This window comes from Leucopleurus acutus (assembly GCF_964270905.1).
Source record: "Leucopleurus acutus genome assembly, chromosome: 4".
NCBI lineage: Eukaryota > Metazoa > Chordata > Mammalia > Artiodactyla > Delphinidae > Leucopleurus > Leucopleurus acutus.
Window position 1 is genome coordinate 18,613,945 of NC_139146.1, and position 22,029 is coordinate 18,635,973.

At 37.3% G+C, this 22,029-nt stretch overlaps 1 protein-coding gene across 1 annotated transcript in view; it reads right to left on the reverse strand.

Annotated features, from left to right (window-relative positions):
- The window catches only part of AFG2A (AFG2 AAA ATPase homolog A), a 343,384-nt gene that overhangs the window by 252,780 nt on the left and 68,575 nt on the right, over nt 1-22,029 (reverse strand). The window contains exon 11 of the mRNA XM_082838804.1: nt 9,932-10,141. Within this exon, the coding sequence (XP_082694930.1) occupies nt 9,932-10,141 (210 nt within the window). The remainder of the gene's footprint in view (nt 1-9,931; nt 10,142-22,029) is intronic.

Genomic DNA, 22,029 nt, shown 5'->3' on the forward strand with positions numbered 1-22,029 from the left:
TAAGATCATTTTGCATGGTTTCATCTTGCATGACCATTTTTAGAGCCCTGTACTACAGGGCAAAACAAGGTCTGCCCATTTATAATATATAATATAAATTATACTTTTACCCAAAAGGGACTATGAACAAAGAGTTAAGAAAGTAAACAACAAAACAATTCGGGCCCATTCAATAAAAGAAGCTTTAGATAATCAGGAGAATGGATTTTTGTTGGGGAGGGGTTGGGGGGGAGTGAGGAAGGGATAAGAAAATTTTATGCAGAATTTCATTCAGTTTAGGGTGACTACTTAGGCAAGTGTGACCTAATAAAAATCAGAAAGGAAACTGTTGGTGTCACTGTTACTTTATTATCATGCAAACTCTGTATTACTGTTACTGTTCTAGCAACTCTCCATAAAAGTCAATGGTGTAGGGCTTCCCTGGTGGCGCAGTGGTTGACAGTCCGTCTGCCGATGCAGGGCACACGGGTTCGTGCCCCAGTCCGGGAAGATCCCACATGCCGCGGAGCGGCTGGGCCCGTGCGCCATGGCCGCTGAGCCTGCGCATCCGGAGCCTGTGCTCCGCAACGGGAGAGGCCACAGCAGTGAGAGGGCCGCATACCGCAAAAAAAAAAAAAAAAAAAAATTCAATGGTGTAACAAAAATAGTAAGCCAGGGAAGACATTTCCTTAAGCAGGCAATACACTTAATACATATATACTGCCTTCTAACTATCTGGCTTAACTGAAGGAAAGCGGTTATAGAATCCGGAAAAATGATTACTGTTCTCCATAGAGCTGACTCTAAAAAAGATGACTTGAATATCGATGTTGGAAAGTACAAGGTTATGATCGTTTCATGATCTAAGAACACAATACGCTGCTAAAGACAACAGAAAGATTAACATGTTTTAAAAATCTGACGTATAGGCAAACCGACAATATTGTGTTGAAAATGGGAAAATATGGCCTACAGCCTTAAACAATGAAGGGCCATTCCACTACTACGTGGAGGTGGGCTACATATAGAAAAACCTGCGGATAACAAACAGTGCTTTTTCTCCAAAAACAAAACAAAATTAAAAAATATATCAAACAGATTTGAAAATCTAACCTAAGAAGTTAAAGCTGTGAAGAAAATCTGGGTTAGAATCATTCAAGTCAAGTATTACTAACAAGTCATAGGAGTAATGAAAAGTACTGTAAGGCCTCTAGAGAACATGTGATTTTGTACAGAACTGCATGCTGAGGAATCCTACCTGGATGACTGGCTTAAAAATGCAACCCCAGTAGCTGAACTGATATGTTACATAAATCCAGAATTCCATATGAAGTCTAGGCAATATCATCCCCAAGAAAGGTTATTTTGAGTTTGAAGTTCAAATTGCCCAAAATCACTGTATTCTGGTACAAGTTGCAAAAGATTAAAATCACTTTCAAAGATATATACTACATCTTATTCTAACACTAACAGAAAACTTACGGGATCATAAGCTGTGCTGCTATACTTTTTTGTTCTATTTGAGGTCAAATATAATCCAATTCTTAAAAACAGAGGAAAACAGCAACTAGCATCAGCTAATTTTATGAAATCTTGCTAAACGCTTGATATGTATTATCCCCTTACTGCTTACAACACTCCTCTGAGGTGAACAGATTAGCCATCAACAGGCAAAAAAGATAAACAACAGATTAGAATATAAGCGTTATGTGGGCTATTCACAGAATGTTATTCGTGGAAGGCCTTTAGGAGAATCATTTACTCTAACCTATCTCACTTAAAACCTGAGGAAAACAAAGCCCAAAGAAGTTAAGTGAAATGCCAGAAGTCCCAGAAAAGTTAAATGACAGAAATGATGACAAGAATACAGGATTTGAGTTCCCAGACTACTTTTTCTAAAAACTATGATGTCCTCTGTTTTCCAAGTTCCAAAAAAAAAAAAGGAAATGTCCACTTAAGATTGTACATGGTACCAGCAATTCAAATTCAAAGGTATTTGTGGGAAGAGATCAAGTGGCAAGGGCAAATTCTAACTGTCAATAAATGGCTGTTAGCATGGGTTAATTTGAAAATAAGGATTTTTATTGATAACCATTATAGACAAGAGACCATTAATATCTAATTATAAGGGTTAGGTACATATAGTATGGTCTATGAATCCCACATTTGCTCTTAAGTTATTTAACTCTTTTAAAAAATAATACATGAATCCCTAGAATGGATAAGGTTGATGAAACCTGATAAGGTTATTTCTCTTCTAATTTTACTTACCAAAATAACTATGTTATGTTAGTCCTGCCACATTTCGCCTGCCTAGGTAAGTGCATCATTGATAAGCGTGACCAAGGAAACCACCAAAAGTAAGTTAAGTACCATAAATTGGCTTGTTTTGGGGTAGTGTTATTTTTAATTTTTCCATGACCAAGATTTCAAGTGTTCAAGTTTATAAAACAACAAAAATAACATAAAAACATGTAAAAATCTGTCCAACTGTTCTGTTAAATCTAGTGAAAACTAAACCTGACTTATTTTTTACTGTGTTTCAGTATTTTACACCATATCAGTCACAAATTTAAGTACAATATTTATACCTCATGCTCTTGCAATTTTGCCCCTTTAATCACTACTGGGTTTTTTCCAGTCTTCTCAATGGGCTTTTTAAATGTGTCTGACACCTGCCTGTTGTTTTTGGCTATTACAATTCAAATCAAGGTTGTATAAGTTCCCGAATGTCTAGGGAAGGCAAGTTAACCCAAGCGTTAACTATGGTTAAATGTTATGGAATAAGCTCGTAAAAACCCAAAGTCACATGAGATAGAACTATATATATGCAATGTGAGTAAAGGATCTTGAAAATTAATAAAAAGTACAGCATCAGCACACAGAGAAGGCCATTTTGGGAAAGCACTTCAAAGAGTTTGAAAACAGGCATTAAGTACTAGGCAAGAAATGCCGTGGGCAAGTAAAAACCCCTAAAAAGTGAGAGGGTCTGGCAGAGAAGGAAATAGAATTCAAGCTGTTTTCTCAAAAAGTATAATACAAACCTTCCCCACAATTCATTTATTCAAGAAAAGAAAATGACACATTTCTTCAGAACTTACACTGTGGGCACCAAGCTGACTACAGTTAAGCTAGCTATAAAGTACGCTTGTGCACACCCCCCCAGCAAAATCCCTTATATTAGTGACCACTCTCCTGACTCTCAATCCCCTTTACTGACTACTGTGCACAATCTTAAACACGAGGTCTCAACTTCCATGTTTTAATCTCTAGAAATAACCTTTCTCTTGAGCTACAAACTCGTATTCAACACCCTTTTGGACATTTCTGCCATATTGCTCTAAAGGCATTTCAAACTCCACGTATCTAAATCCCAATCTGGTACCTGCTCTCCCACCTCCAACCTACTTTTCCTCCTCACATGCTAACTCTTCCTAGAGTTGGGGTATTTCCATCTGCCAGTCATTAAAAGTAAAAATTTTAATCACCTTTGCCTTCTTTCTCATTCCTCACATACAATTAATCATCAAGATTCTAAATGCAATCCATTTCATTATAACACTTGCTTAGTCAAATGTCTTTCTTACTGAATCATGAGTTGGTAGATACCAAGGAGACCATCTAATGCACCTTGTTTACCATGTACAGTGCCAGACATACAAAAGGTGCTTAATATATATTTGAGTTATTGTTGCAATACTAAAACATTTACAAATATTTTTAGTGTTATAGACATGAAACTGTAATATTTATTTCAACCCCAATTAAATTTCATTCAAAAGAGATTTAAAAGAAGGAAAAAATAACTAATCTCTCTCAGCTGAAATCCACAAATAAAAATTGAACTGACACAACAACAAAATGCTCTATTATTAAGTAAACTTCTTGGAAGTGTAAAAGCATTCTTTTCCTTCTAAATTTCTCTAGGTCTTCTTTGATTCCAAATACTAAAGGTTTTGTTATTATTTGTTATATATATTGTCATTTTTTACTTTTAGCCATGTGTTATAGAATACTTTCATGTCAAGACATTAATCTGATACAAGCTCAACTCAAAAAACAATCTATTAACATTTACAGTTTTAATATATGATGTCTCAAATTTAACATGTCAGCTTATATTGTGCACAAAATTTAAGTAAATTCAATCTAACTTCTACATAACTTTGTGATACTGACCACGGCACAGTAACTATTCTATTTGTCCTAAGAAAAATACATAATCATTAGTTATTCCCTAATAGCCATTCAAGCATTGATAAAACTAACTATATGTCTTTATTTAACATGGATGCTAATAACTGTCAACTTAAGAGTATGGGGCACATAAGACAACACTATTTGGAGACATCAAGATTTTTTTAAGTTGAAAAAAGAAAAAAAAACCCTAATGGAAATTAAACAGAAACTCAAAAGGTTTCAGACTCCAGAATAGCCCAAATAGCAATAAACTTGTGGAAGGAGAATAAAGAGTTAGGGTCCACAAAAGGCATGAAACTGGACATAGTTCCTAGTGAGACTCTAAATTAGAAGCTGTACCCAGGTGAAAGAAAAAATAACTAAAACTCTAAAAGAAAGTATTCTTTATAATGTTGGGGCCTGGGGCCAGAACCAACACACCTTTATAGGCTTCAACTGAGAACTGCAGTAAAACAGGCAAGCTCAGGGAAGCCTCAAACCCACTTTCTCTAGCCAACTTCCTCTCAGGGCTCTTCTCAGACACTTTCCACTATCTTGTGGAACATGAACAGAGGGATGATGAATAGGAAAGGTCTCCTCCAAAGCCCTCACCCAAGGAATCGACAATCTCCCTGTGATTCTGCTCCTTCCCTGCATTCCACTCATCATGTACAGCGCAGTACAGAACACTTGAGTTGGCCTTTTTTCTTTGGCCACACTGCGTGGCATGCAGAACTTCTCCAGCCAGGGATGAACCTGTGCCCCCTGCAGTGGAAGATGGAGTCTTAACCACTGGACTGCCAGGGACGTCCTGAGCTGGCCTTTTCAACTTCAGTTACATTCACTGAATCCAGACATAATATGTATGCCCTGATACTGACCTTAGAACTCTTATTTAATTAACAGACTTTTTTGTTTTGGTAAAGTTTAAGGTTTACAGAAGAACTGAGCATACAGTACCAAGAGTTCCCATATACTCATCCCTACCCCAACACACGCTCAGTTTCCCCTATTCTTATCATATATTAATATAGTGTGATACATTTGTCACAATGAACCAATATTGATACATTATTATTAACTGAAGTCCACAGTTTATTCAGGTTTTCTTAGTTTCTACCTAATGTTCTTTTAGGATCTCATCCAGGAAACCACAACAGTATATTTAGCTGTCCTCTCCTTGGGCTCCTCTTGGCTGTGACAGTTTCTGAGACTTTCCTTATTTTTGATGACCTTGACAGTTTCAGGAGTACTGGTTAGGTACTTTACAGAACGTCCTTCAATTTGGGTTTGCCTGATGTTTTTCTCACAGGTAGACATGGATTATGAGTGTTTGGGAGGAAGACCTTGGGAAGAAAGGACCATTCTCATCGCATCATGCACGGGTACATACTAACAACATGACCAATTGGTGTTAACCATGATAACCTGGCTGAGGTAGGTTTCTCCACTACCAAGTAACTCTGCCCCTCCCTCCTTTCCATAAGGAACCCTCTTGTAAGGAAGTCGTAACTATATGCAGCCCACACTTAAGAGTTAAGTAGTTATGCCCTCTAAATTTACGTTTTAAATATAATCCTCTCAAAAGGCCTATAGAGATGAAAAAACTAAGTCTTAGAGAATGCATTTAAGGTTACAGAGCTAAAAAGTGCTAGTGTTAGAAATCAAACCAAAGCTATCTGAATCCTAGCTTAATGCTCTTTTCAATGTAATACACTCAATCTCAAGGGCACAAATTATATAGTAATAGGTAAATTTCAAGCTTCACATTATTCAACCACTAGTCTTTTTCCCTACACTTCCATTTAGTTCATCAAGTTCCTGTTTCTTTGGCAGAGTTTACCCTTTCTTATTAACTCAATCAACTTCCACTCCAAAGCCATGCTATTTCCCTCAGTTTTCTTTGTCTGAGAGAAACAAAATTATTTTTTAAACTAGGTCCCAGAAACATCTTTCCACATCTCTGAACCTGCCCCATAGAAACTGCCTGAACTACCTTCTCAAGTAATTTGGTGTAATTAATGAAAAAAGCACTGGGCACTAGTTTTATTTAAAAAAAAAAAAAAAAAGGAAAATGGAAGGCTGTATAATACAGTGGGGTTTAGTGCTTAGACTCTGGAGTCAGAAAGTCCTGAGATCAAATTTCAGTTCCATTACCACCACTTTGACTTGGAAAAGTCACTTCACCTTCTTAAACATCACTATCCTTATTTGTAATCCTAGAAACTAATCTTAAAGCATTCAGTATGTAAAAGAGGTATCTAAGCAGTTTTCCATGCAATATCTGCAAAATGAAAGCTCTATGATTTATAGACTAGCCTAATTTTTTTTTTTAAAGTTTAAAGATGAACTTGGAACCTACAAAGTTCAAATTATCTTGTACTTTTGGTAACAGAATAGTAGGGAATCTAGTTAAACGAACAATAGTAATTACTTTGAATTGTGCACTGCTTTCAGTAAAATACAGGTTTTTCCTGAAAATGGGATGTATTTTGCACAATTCCTCTCTGGGACAAGTGTCAGAAAAAGTTTCCCCCAAAAGTTAAGGATATACTAAGTTCATTACATTCTTGTACTCACCAATACAGCTAATAAAGGACTTGCTGAAAATCCCTGTCAGAGGCCTAATCACCCTTCTTCCAGAATCAGTAACAGTTCTTCATAAAGTAAAGCAGCCCAGCCATTCAAGGGTAATTAATCTATTGTAGCACTCCAGACAAAAAGCAAGCGAGAAGCAGAGAGGAAATTTCAACTGGAAAATATTTTGACGTAATTGACCCAGATGACAAACTAAACTTAAGCGTATGTCAAGTGCTACAGTCTGCACAAAAACACACACAGATGCCAAAGGCTATTAAGAGCCCACACAAGCCAAGGTGAAGTCTTAACTCTGAGTAGAATATAAATCTTGTAATCACTGTTTAGAAAAGATGCCCAGGGGAAGATAAAGGGTTCTTTCATAAACTCAGAGAAAGAAATGTTTAAACTTTTAAAATTCTTTATCTTTGGAATTAAAGGTAATCACCATTGCAAAAAGTGTTAGGGAGTTTATTCTTTCAATACATCCAGAACACTTGTGTTTCTCAAAACCAGAGTCTACCTATTTTTTTCTGATCACTTTCAAAATGTGTGAGATTTGTTATTTCAAAAAGTTCAAATTTAATTATAACACTTAAATCCCACAGAAAACAATTATCTATGTTGGAAACAAAAGATAACTTTTTCTTTGTAGGAAAATAAAACTTGAAAGAATACAATATGAATTCCTAACTTCTTTGACTTGATATCCTCATACATATATGGTATGATATAGCTATTTTAACTCTTCTCATAAGCATTAATCAGACCAAGATGAAAGGACCAATGAAAATGCATAAAAAAGCAAATATTTTTTGTGTTCCCAACTTTTTCTTTTGTAATTTATAAACACATAGGAAAAGTTGAAAGAATAGTAAATGAACACCCATTGTTCACTTAATATATCCTCCATCCAGATTCAAAAATTGAATAATACTGTCAAAGTACACTAAATTGTATAATGAATAAAAGTCCACATTAAATAAAAATTAGTAAGTATGTGTAGTAAGGATATGTAATAATAATCCCTAAGCAAGTACAAACTCAATTTATTAAGAAAATTTCTTAACATCACTTATCTTTTGTGTGTGACATAAAAGAATTAAATAGTTAATGAAAGGTGCATATAAATTAACACATAGTTGGTTATTTTACATGAAAAAAGAGTCTTCCTCATTTTCTCATCATGAAAAAAGACAAAAGTGAAACTGTAAAGTTATGAAAGGTTTCATATGCAAAAGCAGTAATAAATATATTTCTAAGTAATCCTAGGATAGGCCAGAAAGCAGTCCTGGTAAGCACCTGGAACTGTTATCTTGGATCACAAAAGAGTGAGATACTAATTTGTAAGGAAATATATGTGCTCTTTCTTCCTTGACATTCAAGTGTAAATAACTGTGAGCTAAATCCTCATTAAATAAGTTTTAGATTTCCAGTAGACAGGAAAAATTCAACTATGAATATACACTGTGGAAGGCAGGCACAGAAAAATGGAGATGACAGAAAAAAAAGAGTAGGAAATGCCAGTAAAATGACCATTTCCACTACCACAAGACAAGAGGACAAGGACCAAAGAGAAATCAAGATGTCTCTGGAAATTTCAAAATCACTCATTACTCCAACATTTAAAACTGCAACCTTTAAAACTATGGTAATGATTCAGCGTAACTAATCATAGTGACAATGGTCCCCTCCCCAAATCCCTATCCAATGTCTTCTACAAGATAATAAAAAACAGGCAAACACTAGTGATTGTGAAGATACTGATTCTTAAAAAGCAAATAGCCTAAATACATCTAAATATCATTCCACAAAAAATTTAAGTATAGCTAATCCTTGAAAAATGCGGGGGTGAGGAGCTCTGACCCTCCATGCAGTCAAAGATCTAAGTATAACTTAGTGTAACTTATAGTCGGCCCTCCATTTACACAGTTTCCCCATATCCGCGGATTCAACCCACCTTGGATAATGTAATACTATAGTTTTACTATAGAAAAAAAATCCACGTATAAGTGGAACCACACAGTTCAAACCCACGTTGTTCAAGGGTCAACAGTAAAGTAAAAGACTGACAATCTGAAATAGGTTTTATACATTCAACCTGCCAATGATTTCAATGTTTTAAGATTAAAAAAAATACTTTATTACAAAAAAAATTCCCTGACAACATCAAAATAAATTATCATGTACCTTTTCTGAAATGACGTTGATAGTTAACATATTTAAATATGTATTTTTGCGATAAAGTCTACAGAAATGGATTTAAGGTTTTATATATACATATATACTAAAATATATATATATATTTAGTAAATGGATATATTATCATGTTACACAGAAGTTAATAACAAAATTAATATCTAGTCCTATAGTAAATGCAAAACTACGTATCAGGTAAGATAATCTATCCCAAGTAATAGGGCAGGGCAGTAAACAAATAAAATATGCATGTGTGTGTTTCAGAATATAAATAATGTATATATATCTTCTGACTGGCAAAGTGTTTTTAAAAAATTTATTTTCGGGGACTTCCCAGGTGGTCCAGTGGTTAAGAATCCGCCTTCCAATGCAGGGGACACAGGTTTGATCCCTAGTTGGGAAACTAAGATCCCACATACCGCAGGGCAACTAAGCCCATGCTCTCTACAGCCCATGTGCCACAACTAGAGAGCCTGCATGCCACAACTACTGAGCCCATGCACTCTGGAGCCCGTGTGCCACAACTAGAGAAGTCCACGTACTGCAACAAAGAGCCCGTGTGCTGCAACTGAGACCCGACGCAGCCAAATAAATAATGAATATTAAAAATAAAATGATTTGTACCATATAAGGTATTTGATTTCTTTTAAAATATTATGTTTGTAAATATTAAATTTATTAAATTCAATCAAATTTATAATTAAGTCTTGGTTAAACAAAAGTGATTAGTACAATTTAAAAATGTAGAAACTAAAGAAACCTGGTTTCTATTACACATGTGTGTAAGAAGTATTGAGAACCAAGAAACTAAACCATGATTTGCTGATTACAGGCACTAATTTATCTCCCATCTCCCTATATTATATTGCCATCAATCTCAAATAAAAATCAACTACTCCTTAAGATGGCCTTTTATGCTCTCCTAAGGGTAGGAATCAGAGGATTGGACGGGGGTGCCTAGAAGACAGAGTAGCAGTTAAAAAATTTAACACCCTACCTTTACAGCTAGGAAATTCAGCCCACTCTCATTGGCCAAAGCCTTTGCAATCATTGTTTTAGAGCATCCAGGAGGCCCATACAAAAGAACTCCTTTAGGTGGCTGAATACCCATTTGGGTGAAAGACTCTGGATGTTTCAAGGGCCATTCCACAGCCTGTTTCAGCTTCAGTTTGATATTTCCCAGTCCTCCTATATCTGACCAGGATACCTGCAAAACAAACAAATAATAAAAATTTAAAAAAATATATATGCAAGAAGGGATACAGAACTATTTAAGAATCAGTAATTTCCTAAAAATAATTTCAACAGCATCAAGAAGTAAATTAGGAGTTTATAAAATGTGAGCTGTGTATTATAGAAATACTAAAGAAAAACAAAATGTTTCTGTTTGCCAGGACTTGTATAAGTAACTGGTTCAACAATTGAACATTCTGATAAGTCTATATTCTATTCTATGTGGCTGTAAAAACTAGCTTTCATCTGTTTGAAAATGGTTTGAATCAGTGATCCAAGGTCTCATCTATATATCTAAGTTCATGTATTTCTTTTTTAGCAAAATTACTTTTAAATATCTTCTGTAGGTCCTTATGGAACATGTACTCTTTTCTGCTTTTGGTATATTAATAAAGAATCCTCAAAATTTTGTTCCCCCCAAAAGGCCCCCCAAACAAGATAGCTCTTTAGATATTTACTTAATAAATATTCATTGAGAACTACGTACCATATAGTGTACACAGGAAATAGATAAGACATAAATCCATACCTTAAAGAACTTAACAACTACCAGTAACTTGCACATAAATAACTATAGTACAATGGAAAGCATACTAACCACAATAACAAAGAAACAGAAAAAGACTTTGGGACTTCCCAGGAAGAAAAGATTATTCCCAGCTGGAAGGCAAATCTGAAAGCCAACTCTTGAAGCATGGATGAGATCCAGAAATGTGAAAATAGGGACAATGTCAGATAGAGGCCAGTGAGAGGTCCAAAAAAAGGGGGTTCCCTTTTCTCCACACCCTCTCCAGCATTTTTTTTTCTTTTGCGGTACGCGGGCCTCTCACTGTTGTGGCCTCTCCCGTTGCAGAGCACAGGCTCCGGATGCGCAGGCTCAGTGGCCATGGCTCATGGGCCCAGCCACTCCGCGGCATGTGGGATCTTCCAGGACCAGGGCGTGAACCTGTGTCCCCTGCATTGGCAGGCGGACTCTCAACCACTGCGCCACCAGGGAAGCCCTGTTTGTAGATTTTTTGATGATGGCCATCCTGACTGGTGTGAGGTGATATCTCATTGTAGTTTTGATTTGCATTTCTCTAATGATTAGTGATGTTGAGCATCCTTTCATGTGTTTGTGGCAATCTGTATATCTTCTTTGGAAAAATGTCTATTTAGGTCTTCTGCACATTTTTGGATACCTAGGAATAAACCTACCTAAGGAGACAAAAGACCTGTATGCAGAAAACTATAAGACACTGATGAAAGAAATTAAAGATAATACAAACAGATGGAGAGATATATCATGTTCTTGTATTGGAAGAATCAACATTGTGAAAATGACTATACTACCCAAAGCAATCTACAGATTGAATGCAATCCCTATCAAACTACCAATGGCATTTTTCACAGAACTAGAACAAAAAATTTCACAATTTGTATGGAAACACAAAAGACCCCGAATAGCCAAAGCAATCTTGAGAAAGAAAAACGGAGCTGGAAGAATCAGGCACCCAGACTTGAGACTATACTACAAAGCTACAGTAATCAAGATAGTGTGGTACTGGCACAAAAACAGAAATATAGATCAATAGAACAGGATAGAAAGCCCAGAGACAAACCCATGCACATATGGTCACCTTATTTTTGATAAAGGAGGCAAGAATATAACATGGAGAAAAGACAGCCTCTTCAATAAGTGGTGCTGGGAAAACTGGACAGCTACATGTAAAAGAATGAAATTAGAACACTCCCTAACACCATACACAAAAATAAACTCAAAATGGATTAAAGACCTAAATGTAAGGCCAGACACTATCAATTTTTAAATTTTCTGTTGAACCTTTAAAGTAGGCTGCAGGTATGACACTTATAAATACTTTAGCATATCTCTCATGAAAATAAACATTCTGGGAAGAAATTTTTAAGGAGGGTAGTCAACAACTATTAAAAATTAATAGATCAGAAAGTAGAAAGAATTAAAAAGAAATGGTCAGTAGATCTGGCAATGAGGTTACTGGATAGTGGTTTAATTCGATCTGTAGAGTTTATTTTTATGCCTTTTAAGAGTGGCATATATACATACACACAATACACACATACATGCATACACATACATACAGGCATACACATGCATACATACATACATAGAGGGACAGTATGTGTATATATATATATATATATAATGGATAAAAGCTGTATTTATAACTATCATAGATACACAAGTCAGGGAAGCAACTTATAAGAACTAAAATTACACTATGTTATTGTTATGATGCTGCATGATACCCATTCAGTTGTTACTATGCAACTATTATACAATGAGAACAGCATGCTCTGTTGGAGAACATGCTCCATGAGAAACAGCTATTCCATACCTTGGAGCATATTTGAGTTATACCTTGAGTACTATAGCAGAATATTTAGTTAAGCTAATTTAATAAGCACACATACAGATAAAATTTTCAAGATTAGTACATAACTATATCCTTCCTAATTAATAGCATTTAAAACAAAATTCAATGATATGCCTATAAATGGCTAGGAGGATGTTTTTCTCAGATATATATGAAACTAAATAAACCTGGCAATATGATAAAATTTGGTATTTAATACATTTGAGTGAGTTTGGTTTTTAATCAGTCTTTTAAAAAAATCTTTAAAAAGAGTCATTTAAAAGAACCTAATATATTAAACTCACTTGGAACACACATGGAAATCACCAAAATAAAAGGAAGTCCCTATCATAAAAAATGATCTCTTTAGTTAGGGATCAGGGAATAGTAGCAAACAGTGTCAGCTGGACCAGGAGCTGAAGAAGGTGTGTTCCTCAAGAGAAATTAAGATGCTCTTACCAGAAAACTGAATGTTCACTGGACATGGAACAGGCCAAAACACCAATGCCACTGCATGGACTAGTAGTCTATACTGAGGAGTTGGTCCATTGCCCTGAAGGCTGTAAGAACCAGCAGAAAAGTGAAACAATCCTATCCCCTTCCTATCTCCTGACCTTCGGGGCTCTTGCTTCACCAACTGTCTCCCTCTATTCCTGCTTTAATTATATTCTTCACTATATTTTTTCCTCAGCCTACAAATATTTCCTTTTTCTCCCCATCCTTCTAAACAACCTTACTTTGATATTATTTCTACCTAATATTATACCTCCTCACTAAACTTTCTCATCACTAAACTTTTTGAAAGCTAGTTAGTACCCCTCTACTTCTACTGCACTTATATTTTCCACTTTATATTTCAGTTAAGTATTTATCCCCCCAAGCAGTGATAGGAAAGGAGAGTAAAAGATAAAGATAAAAAGTTTAAGACTGGCAGGAAAGCAGGGAGCTAAGGGCATTATGTCAGAACATCTCTAGACTCTCAGGAAAATCTGAGGCAAAGTCATCTGCAGAAACATCAATCAATCTATTAAATACTGACTAAATGCCTATTTCATACTATGCTGGTTCCTGGGAACAAAATAGTTCCTGTCCATACTGAGTTTTTGACCTGATGGAATATTTCCTTAAAAAGGCATACTTTCATAATTATGCAATTACTATAAAGCCTGGTATATGCTAAAAGGGTAGTCACAGAGTTTAAATGGACGGTCTGGAAAAGCTTTTCAGAAGTGACATATGAGGTGGGATCTAATAAACACAGAAATTAGTCAGCTGAAAGTAACAGCAAATGCCGTGGAGAAGACAAAGGTAAAAAAAAAAGCATTATACATTAGGAGAACTAAATAAAAGTAATTCAGGAACAGGGGTGCAGAGGGCAAAGCGGAGAGATTCCCGCACAGAGGATCGGTGCCGACCAGCACTCCCAGCCCGAGAGGCTTGTCTGCTCACCCGCCGGGGCGGGCGGGGCTGCGAGCTGAGGCTCGGGCTTCGGTGGGAGCGCTGGGAGAGGACTGGGATTGGCGGGGAAAAGTCTGCACCTGCCGAGGAGGCAAGAGACTTTTTCTTCCCTCTTTGTTTCCTGGTGCGCGAGGGGAGGGGTTTAAGAGCGCTGCTTAAAGGAACTCCAGAGACGGGCGCGAGCCGGCTAAAAGCGCGGACCCCAGAGACGGGCGCGAGCCACGGCGAAAAGCAGGGACCCCAAGGACGCGCGGGAGACGCTAAGGCTACTGCTGCCGCCACCAAGGGGCCTGTGTGCGAGCACAGGTCACTATCCACACCCCTCTTCCGCGGAGCCTGTGCAGCCCGCCACTGCCAGGGTCCCGGGATCCAAGGACAACTTCCTCCGCGGGAGAACGCACGGCGCGCCTCAGGCTGGTGCAACGTCATGCCGGCCTCTGCCGCCGCAGGCCCGGCCCGCACGCAGTGCCCCTCCCTCCCCCCCCCACACCCGGCCTGAGTGCCCCAGAGCCCCCGAATCAGCGGCTCCTTAAACCCCGTCCTGTCTGAGCAAAAAACAGACGCCCTCCAGCGACCTACACGCAGAGGCAGGGCCAAATCCAAAGCTGAGCCCCTGTGAGCCGTGAGAACAAAGAAGAGAAAGGGAAATCTCTCCCAGCAGCCTCAGAAGCAGCGGATTAAAGCTCCACAATCAACTTGATGTACCTGCATCTGTGGAATACCTGAATAGACAACGAGTCATCCCAAATTGAAGAGGTGGACTTTCAGAGCAAGATGTATGATTTTTTCCCCTTTTCCTCTTTTTGTGAATGTGTATGTGTATGCTTCTGTGTGAGATCTTGTCTGTATAGCTTTGCTTCCACCATTTGTCCTAGGGTTCTATCCGTCCTTTTTTTTTAAATTTTTTCTTAATAATTAATTTTAATAACTCTATCATACTTTTCTTTCTTTCTTTCTTTCTTTCTTTCTTTCTTTCTTTCCTTCCTTCCCTCCTTCCTTCCTTCCTTCCCTCCTTTAGACAAGGAATCATCCCAAATTGAGGAGGTGGACTTTGAGAGCAAGATCTATGATTTTTTCCCCTTTACCTCTTTTTGTGAGGGTGTATGTGCATGCTTCTGTGTACGATTTCGTCTGTATAGCTTTGCTTCCACCATTTGTCCTAAGGCTCTATCCGTTCCTTTTTTTTTCTAAATAATTATTTTTTAATTCAGTAACTTTATTATACTTTATTTTATTTTACTGTACCTTCTTTCCTTCTCTTTTCCTTCCTTCCTTCCTCCCTCCCTCCCTCCGTTCTTTCCTTCTTGCCTTCTTTCCTTCTTTTCTTCTTCCCTCCTTCCTTTCTTTCTTTCTTTCTTTCTTCCTACCTCTACTAATTCTCTCTACTTTCTCTCCCTTTTATTCTGAGCCGTGTGGATGAAAGGCTCTTGCTGCTCCAGCCAGGAGTCAGGGCTCTGCCTCTGAGGTGGGAGATCCAACTTCAGGACACTGGTCAACAAGAGACCTCCCAGCTCCATATAATATCAAACGGCGAAAATCTCCCAGAGACCTCCATGTTAACACCAGCACCCAGCTTCACTCAACGACCAGTAAGCTACAGTGCTGGACAACCTATGCCAAACAGCTAGCAAAACAGGAACACAACCCCACCCATTAGCAGAGAGGCTGCCTAAAATCATAATAAGGCCACAGACACCCCAAAACACACCACCAGACGTGGACCTGCCCACTAGAGAGACAAGATCTAGCCTCATCCACCACAACACAGGCACTAGTCCCCTCCACCAGGAAGCCTACACAACCCACTGAACCAACCATAGCCACTGGAGACACACATCAAAAATAACGGGAACTACGAACCTGCAGCCTGCAAAAAGGAGACCCCAAACACAGTAAGATAAGCAAAATGAGAAGACAGAAAAACACACAGCAGATGAAGAAGCAAGATAAAAATGCACCAGACCTAACAAATGAAGAGGTAGTTGGCAGTCTACCTGAAAAAGAATTCAGAATAATGATAGTAAAGATGATCCAAAATCTTGGAAATAGAATGGACAAAATGCAAGAAACATTTAACAAGGACCTAGAAGAAATAAAGATGAAACTAGCAACGACGAACAACACAATAAATGAAATTAAAAGTACTCTAGATGGGATCAATAGCAGAAAAACTGAGGCAGAAGAATGGATAAGTGACCTGGAAGATAAAATAGTGGAAATAACTACTGCAGAGCAGAATAAAGAAAAAAAAATGAAAAGAACTGAGGACAGTCTCACAGACCTCTGGGACAACATTAAACGCACCAACATTCGAATTATAGGGGTTCCAGAAGAAGAAGAGAAAAAGAAAGGGACTGAGAAAATATTTGAAGAGATTATAGTTGAAAACTTCCCTAACATGGGAAAGGAAATAGTTAATCAAGTCCAGGAAGCACAGAGAGTCCCATACAGGATAAATACAAGGAGAAATATGCCAAGACACATATTAATCAAACTGTCAAAAATTAAATACAAAGAAAGCATATTAAAAGCAGCAAGGGAAAAACAACAAATAACACACAGGGAATCCCCATAAGGTTAATGGCTGATCTCTCAGCAGAAACCCTACAAGCCAGAAGGGACTGGCAGGACATACTGAAAGTGATGAAGGAGAAAAACCTGCAACCAAGATTACTCTACCCAGCAAGGGTCTCATTCAGATTTGATGGAGAAATTAAAACCTTTACAGACAAGCAAAAGCTGAGAGAGTTCAGCACCACCAAACCAGCTTTACAACAAATGCTAAAGGAACTTCTCTAGACAAGAAACACAAGTGAAGGAAAAGACCTATAATAACGAACCCAAAACAATTTAGAAAATGGGAACAGAAACATACATATCAATAATTACCTTAAATGTAAATGGACTAAATGCTCCCACCAAAAGACACAGATTGGCTGAGTGGATACAAAAACAAGACCCTTATATATGCTGTCTACAAGAGACCCACTTCAGACCTAGAGACACATACAGACTGCAAGTAAGGGGATGGAAAAAGATATTCCATGCAAATGGAAACCAAAAGAAAGCTGGAGTAGCAATTCTCATATCACACAAAATAGACTTTAAAATAAAGACTATTAGAAGAGACAAAGAAGGACACTACATAATGATCAAGGGATCGATCCAAGAAGAAGATATAACAATTGTAAATATTTATGCACCCAACATAGGAGCACCTCAATACATAAAGCAAATACTAACAGCCATAAGAGGGGAAATTGACGGTAACACATTCATAGTAGGGGACTTCAACACCCCACTTTCACCAATGAACAGATCATCCAAAATGAAAATAAATAAGGAAACACAAGCTTTAAATGATACATTAAACAAGATGGACTTAATTGATATTTATAGGACACTCCATCCAAAAACAACAGAATACACATTTCTCTCAAGTGCTCATGGAACATTCTCCAGGATAGATCATATCTTGGGTCACAAATCAAGCCTTAAGAAAATTGAAATTGTATCAAGTATCTTTTCCGACCACAACGCCATGAGACTAGATATCAATTACAGGAAAAGATTTGTAAAAAATACAAACACATGGAGGCTAAACAATACACTACTTAATAATGAAGTGATCACTGAAGAAATCAAAGAGGAAATCAAAAAATACCTAGAAACAAATGACAATGGAGACACAACGACCCAAAACCTATGGGATGTAGCAAAAGCAGTTCTAAGAGGGAAGTTTATAGCAATACAAGCCCACCTTAAGAAGCAGGAAACATCTCGAATAAACAACCTAACCTTGCACCTCAAGCAATTACAGAAAGAAGAACAAAAAAACCCCAAAGTTAGCAGAAGGAAAGAAATCATAAAGATCAGATCAGAAATAAATGAAAAAGAAATGAAGGAAACAATAGCAAAGATCAATAAAACTAAAAGATGGTTCTTTAAGAAGATAAACAAAATAGAGAAACCATTAGCCTGACTCATCAAGAAAAAAAGGGAGACGACTCAAATCAATAGAATTAGAAGTGAAAAAGGAGAAGTAATAATTGACACTGCAGAAATACAAAAGATCATGAGAGATTACTACAAGCAACTCTATGCCAATAAAATGGACAATCTGGAAGAAATGGACAAATTCTTAGACATGCATAAACTGCCAAGACTGAATCGGAAGAAATAGAAAATATGAACAGACCAATCACAAACATTGAAATGGAAACTGTGATTAAAAATCTTCCAACAAACAAAAGCCCAGGACCAGATGGCTTCACAGGCAAATTCTATCAAACATTTAGAGAAGAGCTAACAGCTATCCTTCTCAAACTCTTCCAAAATATAGCAGAGGGAGGAACACTCCCAAATTCCTTCTACGAGGCCACCATCACCTAGAGACCAAAACCAGACAAGGGTGTCACAAAGAAAGAATACTACAAGCCAATATCACTGATGAACATAGATGCAAAAATCCTCAGCAAACTACTAGCAAACAGAATCCAACAGCACATTAAAAGGATCATACACCACAATCAAGTGGGGTTTATTCCAGGAATGCAAGGATTCTTCAATATATGCAAATCTATCAATGTGATAAACCATATTAACAAATTGAAGGAGAAAAACCATATGATCATCTCAATAGATGCAGAGAAAGCTTTTGACGAAATTCAACACCCATTTATGATAAAAACCCTGCAGAAAGTAGGCATAGAGGGAACTTTCCTCAACAGAATGAAGGCCATATATGACAAGCCCACAGCCAACATCATCCTCAATGGTGAAAAACTGAAAGCGTTTCCACTAAGATCAGGAACAAGACAAGGTTGCCCACTCTCACCACTATTATTCAACATAGTTTTGGAAGTTTTAGCCACAGCAATCAGAGAAGAAAAGGAAATAAAAGGAATCCAAATCGGAAAAGAAGTAAAGCTGTCACTGTTTGCAGATGACATGACACTATACATAGAGAATCCTAAAGATGCTACGAGAAAACTACTAGAGCTAATCAATGAATTTGGTAAAGTAGCAGGATACAAAATTAATGCACAGAAATCTCTGGCATTCCTATATACTAGTGATGAATAATCTGAAAGTGAAATCAAGAAAACACTCCCATTTACCATTGAAACAAAAAGAATAAAATATCTAGGAATAAACCTACCTAAGGAGACAAAAGACCTGTATGCAGAAAATTATAAGACACTGATGAAAGAAATTAAAGATGATACAAATAGATGGAGAGATATACCATGTTCTTGGATTGGAAGAATCAACATTGTGAAAATGACTCTACTGCCCAAAGCAATCTATAGATTCAATGCAATCCCTATCAAACTACCACTGGCATTTTTCACAGAACTAGAACAAAAAATTTCACAATTTGTATGGAAACACAAAAGACCCCGAATAGCCAAAGCAATCTTGAGAACGAAAAACGGAGCTGGAGGAATCAGGTTCCCTGACTTCAGACTATACTACAAAGCTACAGTAATCAAGACAGTATGGTACTGGCACAAAAACAGAAAGATAGATCAATGGAACAGGATAGAAAGCCCAGAGATAAACCCATGCACATATGGACACCTTATCTTTGATAAAGGTGGCAGGAATGTACAGTGGAGAAATGACAACCTCTTCAATAAGTGGTGCTGGGAAAACTGGACAGGTACATGTAGAAGTATGAGATTAGATCACTCCCTAACACCATACACAAAAATGAGCTCAAAAGGGATTAAAGACCTAAATGTAAGGCCAGAAACTATCAAACTCTTAGAGGAAAACATAGGCAGAACACTCTATGACATAAATCACAGCAAGATCCTTTTTGACCCACCTCCTAGAGAAATGGAAATAAAAACAAAAATAAACAAATGGGACCTAATGAAACGTCAAAGCTTTTGCACAGCAAAGGAAACCATAAACAAGACCAAAAGACAACCCTCAGAATGGGAGAAAATATTTGCAAATGAAGCAACTGACAAAGGATTAATCTCCAAAATTTACAAGCAGCTCATGCAGCTCAATAACAAAAAAACAAACAACCCAATCCAAACATGGGCAGAAGACCTAAATAGACATTTCTCCAAAGAAGATATACAGACTGCCAACAAACACACATGAAAGAATGCTCAACATCATTAATCATTAGAGAAATGCAACTCAAAACTACAATGAGATATCATCTCACACCAGTCAGAATGGCCATCATCAAAAAATCTAGAAACAATAAATGCTGGAGAGGGTGTGGAGAAAAGGGAACACTCTTGCACTGCTGGTGGGAATGTGAATTGGTTCAGCCACTATGGAGAACAGTATGGAGGTTCCTTAAAAAACTACAAATAGAACTACCATATGACCCAGCAATCCCACTACTGGGCATATACCCTGAGAAAACCAAAATTCAAAAAGAGTCATGTACCAACATGTTCATCGCAGCTCTATTTACAATAGCCCGGAGATGGAAACAACCTAAGTGCCCATCGTCGGATGAATGGATAAAGAAGATGTGGCACATATATACAATGGAATATTACTCAGCCATAAAAGGAAACGAAATTGAGCTATTTGTAATGAGGTGGATGGACCTAGAGTCTGTCATACAGAGTGAAGTAAGTCAGAAAGAAAAAGACAAATACCGTATGCTAACACATATATATGGAATTTAAGAAAAAAAAATGTCATGAAGAACCTAGGGGTAAGACAGGAATAAAGACACAGACCTACTGGAGAATGGACTTGAGGATATGGGGAAGGGGAAGGGAGAACTGTGACAGGGCAAGAGGGAGGCATGGACATATATACACTAACAAACGTAAGGTAGATAGCTAGTGGGAAGCAGCCGCATGGCACAGGGATATCGGCTCGGTGCTTTGTGACCGCCTGGAGGGGTGGGAGGGAGGGAGACGCAAGAGGGAATAGATGTGGGAACGTGTGTATATGTATAACTGATTCACTTTGTTATAAAGCAGAAACTAACACACCATTGTAAAGCAATTATACCCCAATAAAGATGTTAAAAAAAAAAAAGTAATTCAGTATGGCTAGAATTTAGAGAGCCGGAAGAGGAGTAGAAACAAAAGAGGTTAGCCAGCATATGGAGCTATCAGACCTTGAATACTCATAAAACATCAAGAAAGTTAGACTTTATCCTGAGAGCAATGGAGAGCGATTTAATCAGTGAAATGACAGGATCAGACTGCTGGAAGACCACTGTGGTTATAAAGTAGAGTGGGGATTAGAATTGGGAGGGTGAGGAGGAGAGGCTTCTACAGTAATTCCTATAAGAGACTGTGGTTATCTGCACTACTGTAGTAGCAGTAGGGCTATGGAGAAAACAAAAAAGGATAAAAACTATATTAAACAAGGCTAATCAATGAGTCTTGATAATTAATGAGATTTGGAGAGGAGACGGTAAAAAAAGGAAATGAAATCAAGGGTAACAGTCAGGACTCAGACTTGGGCAATTGTGTAAATGAAAGTTACATTAAAAGAGAAAAAAAACATATTTGAAAATTAAGGAATTAGTTTCCAATTACTGTACCGTGGTTGGAATTTACAAGGGAAAGAAATTCAATAAACTTTGGGAAATGTGTTCTATGTGCTCAACTTGTCTTAGAGACTGTAAGCGCACAAAGGTAAGTGAAATAATATCTCCAAATATTTTTAATCTAGAAAGAGGAATAAGAAAAGTATTTTTAAAAACACAGTCTTTGTCTAAAGACATAAAATATCTGTCTTCACACAAATTAATACAAAAACTACTGAAAAAAATATAAAATAGGTTAAGATGTTCTTAAATATGTGAGATAGTGAGGACAGAGATTTGGAAAATGTTGCATACATGAAAGACTTACGTCAAGCTGTTAGAATATGAAAGTAATAATAGCAATTCCCACCTCATATGTCTATGAGGATAGCCATTATATAAGTACAGCCTATAAGAAATTACAAAGGACAATATAAGAATTACCTATTTCCCCAACACCTAAAAGTAACGATTTTTAGTATTTTGGTGTAGTACCTTCTAGTC